Source organism: Babylonia areolata, chromosome 21 (genome assembly GCF_041734735.1).
Source record: "Babylonia areolata isolate BAREFJ2019XMU chromosome 21, ASM4173473v1, whole genome shotgun sequence".
Classification (NCBI taxonomy): domain Eukaryota; kingdom Metazoa; phylum Mollusca; class Gastropoda; order Neogastropoda; family Buccinidae; genus Babylonia; species Babylonia areolata.
The window spans coordinates 8,082,031-8,088,709 of record NC_134896.1 but is presented as its reverse complement, the minus strand read 5'-3'; the positions used below and the strand labels follow the sequence as shown (position 1 = coordinate 8,088,709).

The following is a 6,679-nucleotide window of genomic DNA, read 5'->3' as shown; positions in this document are numbered from 1 at the left end:
ATAGTGATAACATCTGTGATAACACCTCTACACGGAACTGCACAGCTTGCTCACACTGATGATGTCGCTGTTACACTATCAGCTGACATCAGCTGTGATGCTGTCCAGTGTGGTGCTTTGCTGCTTATGTTACACCACACACACACACACACACACACACACACACACACACACACACATACACACGAACGCACGCACACACGAACGCACGCACGCACACACACACACACACACACACACACACACACACAGAGAGACACACACACACACACTCACACACACACACGCACACACACACACAGAGGTTTCAAAGAAAGTGTTTATTTGATAACAGGATAATAATTTTTTTTTTTAAATCAGCGTCAGGTCTCTCATGTCTGAATACAGTAATAAGCTGTCATGTTTGAAAACAATCTAGCAAGCCTGTTCCATCGAATTTCAAAGCATACCTATTCCAACAAGATGATGTATCACATGCATTAAAAATGGTATTATTTGTGAGTCAAGCAGTGGCATTATCAAATTAATTGATTGATCATTTTTTAAAAAACCATCCCAGTGACATAATTAAACTTTTTAAAAATGACTAAAAGAATACTCTGCAGTTATCAAAAGGAAAGGTGATCTACACTGTGTTTGATGTTTCAGCTGTGAACGAAAATATGTCACATGCACACGATGAGCAGGACTTTACAGTCACTGCTGTTTTAATTTCAGATGCTTTTTGGAACTGGGTTGTCTGCCGCTGTCTGCCCGTCTGTATGTCTGTGGCCTACCGTCTTAAGATATCCTCTCTGTCTTCCCCAAACTCATTCCCGAAAACTGAAAATGGGAGAGGGCTTCTCGCCAACGTGACTTAAAAAGCCAGTGGAAAAACAGAGTTAAATGGGGAAATCAGGCACGCTGGAAGCAAAGTGAAACACACTGTCTCATGTTTGACTCAAAGTTCAGAGTCTGACATGTTACAGTTGGGCTGACAGCAAAATGAGAACTGCATGATCAATGCTTTCTCTACTGCAATGGGCATTCCTTTTACAGCTTGGTCTTTCGTGAAAGGCTAGGACTTTCAAACCAGGAAGCAAGATTGCACTGGCTCTTAGCGTTGCAACTATGGGGGCTAAATAACCCTTGGGAATCATCCCAACGCCGACTGTTCAAATCCCTCTTTGCCAAGAGAGTGGGGATGTAACATGGGCAAGACACTCTCCTTCATAATCAAATTCTAGCCCAGGTGGTCAAGAGAACGTTGCCTCTTCTGCTGTTCTGGCGGTCAGATTTGGACACGACAATCACATTGTCCTGAAGTGCAAAGTGCAGTTTCACCCACACCTTTCACACAACTGGCACGTCTGTTGTGTGTACGTTATGCATGTTAACTCCCCTTTCTCCCAAACATGAGCATAAAAATGAAATTTGTAAACCCACGCCCCCACTCCTACCGACCATTCCCCCTCTCCACACGCCACCCAGCACGTCAATGTGAAAGGCCGTGCGTTAAACCAAGACTGAATTCTGATGCTTCCTCACCTTCTTTATGGAAAACAAAGGTATCGGGGCTTGGATTTATTATTCACTCAAATAAAGCATATCCTGTATCATCCAGTGAGATTTGAACGCTTGTGGTGCGGTGCGCGCGCGTGTGTGTGTGTGTGTGTGACAGTAACATGACGTATGGTCTACAGGTGACCTCCGCCAGTGATTCATCCTGACGTTCTTCAACCGGACCTACTGGTGAGCTGTGTTCAGCTCTATTTGGAGCAGACGACACAGAGAACGATCTTGTTGTGAGTGTAGGGAGGGCAGGGGAGACTGCCACACTGGGTGACAGTGTAGTAAAACAGGTTTCCGTTCTTGTTCGAGTGACCGCCAGGAGCTTGCTCGGGATCTTTGTCCAGACAGACATACTCGCTGGCAGCCTTGTGGGTATGATGTCCTGATGCCAGGTACCCGGAGTATTGGGTGGTCCACCCCAGGGGACAGTAACGGGTGGCCGGGATCATGATGGTGGAGGACTGAGCAGCGAGGCACACGGAGCAGGGAACGTCCTGATCGTTGTGGCCAGGGATGCTTTCATACTCAGCTCCGTACAGGTAGGTATAATACCCAGGTAGAGGTGTGCCGTCAGACTGGGGGGTCATGGTCAGACACAGTTGGTTTGCTGCAGAACCCGTGTGATCGAACCAGCCTCCTCCTGCCACACCTGTTTGGTTCGTCATGCTTACTATTAGCTGAGATGGAGAACATGCGTATACATATTTTTTCTTACCTTTTTCTTAGATAAACACTTTTTTTTTCAATTTTATCGCACACATATTTACAAAACAGGAGGGAAGAAAAAAGAAATAAGAAAAGAAGAGAAAGTTAGTGGTATTACATGGATGATAACATACATACTCTATCTCTCTCTCTCTCTCTCTCTCTCTCTCTATATATATATATATATATATATATATATATATATATATATATATATCTTTCTTGCTTTATCACACCTACACAGCCACACACACTCGCACACACACGCGCGGGCGCGCGCAACGTATTGTGTTGATGGTCATTTCTTCCTGGTTTGAATGAAGGGCAATGTATTGATCCATCGAGCGACTTCCTCACCCGAGTTTAAATTGAGGACATTATGTTGATGGTCACCTCCCCTAGATTGAATGAAGGACATTGTGTTGACCGTCAGAGACAGAGGCAGACTGTCAGCGTAGACCATCACACAGAACAAAGCACCACATACACTGCTGGCTCCCTCACCAAAGAACAATATCAGGGTTGAGTTTCACTGAAAGTCACATTTCAGAAAAGAATTGTTTAAAAAAAATAATGATAATAATAATAAAACAGGCAATGTTTCTGACCTGAGTACACCAGCTGGCTGGCCCGGGGACAGGTCGTTCTCCCCCAGCGGACAAACGTTGAGCCTGGACAAAACACGGAGAACAGTGACTCCATGATACACTGTAACTGTCACAATGCGTCAGAGTTGAAAGACACAAGAAAACAATCATGGTCAGGGCTGTGTGTGAAGAGAATCACTCCATGAACACCGACAGACAGCATGGTGAGTGTTACTTATAGGTGGAGGGATGGCCTAGAGGTAACGCGTCCGCCTAGGAAGCCAGACAATCTGAGCGCGCTGGTTCGAATCACGGCTCAGCCGCTGATATTTTCTCCCCCTCCACTAGACCTTGAGTGGTGGTCTGGACACTAGTCATTCGGATGAGACGATAAACCGAGGTCCCGTGTGCAGCATGCACTTAGCGCACGTAAAAGAACCCACGGCAACAAAAGGGTTGTTCCTGGCAAAATTCTGTAGAAAAATCCACTTCCATAGGAAAAACAAATAAAACTGCACGCAGGAAAAAAAAAAAGGTGGCGCTGTAGTGTAGCGACGTGCTCTCTCTGGGGAGAGCAGCCCGAATTTCACACAGAGAAATCTGTTGTGATAAAAAGAAATACAAATACAAATACAAATCCAGCTTTCGTAGCGAAGTGATAGCAAAACCAGACATGAGTTTAAAAAGAAAAGATAATCAGAGCCAAAGAACATATTAACAACACACATATCGGTTTCACTGAGGTGTCAGCGCGTGCGGGTTGAGCCATACACGCTACACCACATCTGCAGTATAAAACGGGGAACAGATGCCTGACCTTTGCATAAACCTAACGCACGAACTGAAGGTGTATAACATAATAATTTATCGGTATTACTTGAAACATCTTATTCCCCCTACAGTTTATTCATAGATATCATACTTCTAAAGGTGGAATTAACCTATCCGCATATCCTTTTATTCAAACCATAAAGGAGTTCCTAGTATCGAAAGCTGTATGGAAAACCATGCGTTTTTCTCACCATCCTACATTTCGACATTCCAGCTTTATGAACTGTAGTCGCTCAGTGTCATATCTGGTCTGATCAGATCATATTTATGGCACCTGTTACACATATCTTTCTTTCTTTTTCTTCTGTTTTTCCCCTTTTTTCGCCAGGACAGAAATGGAAGTCATTGTATTTTACTTCAACATTCCTACCACAACATTTTTTTGTTCCGGGTCACTTTTACCCAGTCCTACACTTGTCAATGTTTTCTTCAAAACGTTTTTGGTAGATAAGGTCTGCGTAATTTTCTGAAGACAGAAAACGCTGGAATGAACGAATGTTACAGAGATAGAGAGAGACAGAGACGGAGAGAGAGAGAGAGAATGGACAAGTAGTTGTGATGGTTACAAAAGTAGCAGCAGTCAAAACACAGCGTGCTCTACTCACCCCCTGTCCGCTTGGACTGCACCAGTAGAGCTGTCCTCGTGGCTTCCAGCTTTCTCTCCGTCTCTTCCTGTTTGGTCTTCACCGCTTCCAGTGTGGTCTTTGTCTCTTCCAGTGTGGTCTTTGTCTCTTCCAGTGTGGTCTCTGTGTCTTTCAGTCTTGCTTCTGTGGCTTTCTGTTTCAACTCCGTCTTTAAGGTCAGTAGCTCCACGTCTCTTTCACACCGCATGGACTGTCTGATTGGGAAAAACAAACCAACAGCATATGTGTTTTTGTCGTCACCCTGGTAAAACACACACCCTGAAAAATGTTTGTTTTACAGACACAACGCACACTCGTTTGTAGTGAGAACTATGTTTTCACGTGTATATTTTGCATTCATTACATGTTGCTGTAATGGCCAGAGCAACTGAGGACACAATGATAGATAGAACGATATAACAGCGGCAGGCGTGTGTCGAAGGTACCATCAGGAGCAGGCAAGATATATTTTTGACAAACACATTTGCAGAACTTGGAATATTACGCTGATAATTTGCCGTATTTGAGACAGAGAGACAGAGACAGAAAGACAGAGACAGAGACAGAGACAGAAAGACAGAGAGATAGAGAGAGACAGACAGAAAGACAGAGAGATAGACAGACAGAGATAGAGTAGCAGAAGTGGAGGTGGAAGTCACGCAGAGTCAGGCTAGTTTTATTGACTCACTTGTGTAAACAAAGTGAGTCTATGTTTTAACCCGGTGTTCGGTTGTCTGTGTGTGTGTGTGTGTGTGTGTGTGTGTCTGTGTGTCTGTGGTAAACTTTAACATTGACATTTTCTCTGCAACTACTTTGTCAGTTGACACCAAATTAGGCGTAAAAATAGGAAAAAATCAGTTCTTTCCAGTCATCTTGTTTAAAACGACATTGCACCTCTGGGATGGGCACAAAAAAATAAAAAATGAAGCCTAATTATATGCAAACTGCATTTACTGTTATATTTATATTTTTTGTAATCTCTAAACTTGGCACTTTGATCTGATATTCTGACCCAACAACAAGAGCAGTCATTATTATCATTTTTTGTTCAAACAGGAACTTCTTTTGCTAAGCATGGAAGTTTTATTTATTTTGCAAACGTTTTGGTGCAGATAGTAAAAAAGGGAAATTACTCTGTAATTAATGCTAGGGGACTTAATTCGAATCTGGTTAGGACTTTTTTTCCTTTTTTTTTCTCTTTGTTTTTAACGCGAAGCTTTATGATAACAAATACAGAACACATTTTAACGATTAGATTTTTTTTAAGTGTATCACAAGTGAGTCTTGAAGGCCTTGCCTCTCTTGTTATCTCTTGTGAGAAAAATCAACCATGGTGGTTTGCACTGCTCACAATATATATCTGAAATAGACAGCGCAGAGACAGGCACACTTTCGCCATCCAAAGAAATGAAAAACATAGACACCAAATCATCTATGAACACCCCATTCACCCCATACATCCAAAAACATCCAACAGTCACCAATAATCAAATAGAATGTAACATAGGACAAGAAAATAAAGCAAGACAAAACAAAATAAAATGAAATAGAACATGGACGGAAGATTAAAAGCAACTACTAGAAAATAGATAAATAAATACATAAAAGCCAGACCATGTCAAATAGCAATCAAGAATCTAAAAACAATTGCACCAGTAATGCTTACAGTTTCCAAAATAACATGCGTATTAGCAGCAGTAGCAACAATAGCAGTAGCAGTCGTTGCGGTAACAGTAGCAGTAGTTGCAGCAACAGTAGCAGTAGCTGCAGTAATTGTATCGTGAGATACTTACGAGGGCTGCTCAGGTTGCAGAACAACTTGCCAGTTCCTTTGTGCTGCGCGACGTGTCTTCATGCCCCCTTCCCCAGCACCCAGCACTGACCCGTCTCCTCGAGCTGACGCCACTGTGGTCACCACACCCAGCCACAGCCACACCCCCACGGTCATCCCGCTCACCATCACAGTGACCCTTCTTTCACCTGCTCTCACAAGTCGGATTGGTCTGCAATACAAAGCAGTAAGTGCGAGTGCTTGGGAATAGATTCTGAATTCGCTTCTGCTTCCCCAGTGATCTGCTTGCTGGCTGTTGGCAGTTTATAAACGTTATGTTTTTTTGTCCCCTGCCCGGGAAGTGTTAACTCCGGTTGGTACGATCATTAGGCGTTGACACCTCGAGAGGGAGGGTGGTGGTGGTTAGAACTGCACCGTATGGGCTGTCACACGTTAGACATTATCTTGAGCAAAACATCATGTTTGTTTGGAGTATTACAAAGATGGAAGTCAAGACATACTCATCACGTTTCCAGCTTAAAAAAAAAGAAAACAAAAAACCCAAAAGCCTGCACTCCAGAGAAAACTTCTACCTGTAGTTCGTTGACATT

General features: G+C 43.2%; 1 protein-coding gene across 1 annotated transcript; it reads right to left on the bottom strand.

The window, feature by feature from the left end:
• Window positions 1-301: 301 nt before the first annotated feature.
• Window positions 302-6,375, bottom strand: LOC143296083 (uncharacterized). Its single transcript, XM_076607840.1, has 4 exons — window positions 6,091-6,375; window positions 4,280-4,512; window positions 2,865-2,927; window positions 302-2,200 (listed from the first exon to the last, which is right to left on the bottom strand). Exons 1-4 carry the CDS (start codon window positions 6,255-6,257, stop codon window positions 1,749-1,751), a joined length of 915 nt encoding a protein of 304 aa, XP_076463955.1. The 5' UTR covers window positions 6,258-6,375; the 3' UTR covers window positions 302-1,748.
• Between the last annotated feature and the right edge of the window lie 304 nt (window positions 6,376-6,679).

Coding starts and splice junctions, on each gene's coding strand:
- LOC143296083 (XM_076607840.1), bottom strand. CDS start 6,257: ATGGTGAGCGGGATGACCGTGGGGGTGTGGCTGTGGCTGGGTGTGGTG. Junction 4,513..6,090: donor CTGCAACCTGAGCAGCCCTC/GTAAGTATCTCA, acceptor TTTCCCAATCAG/ACAGTCCATGCGGTGTGAAA. Junction 2,201..2,864: donor CAGCCAGCTGGTGTACTCAG/GTCAGAAACATT, acceptor CGAACCAAACAG/GTGTGGCAGGAGGAGGCTGG.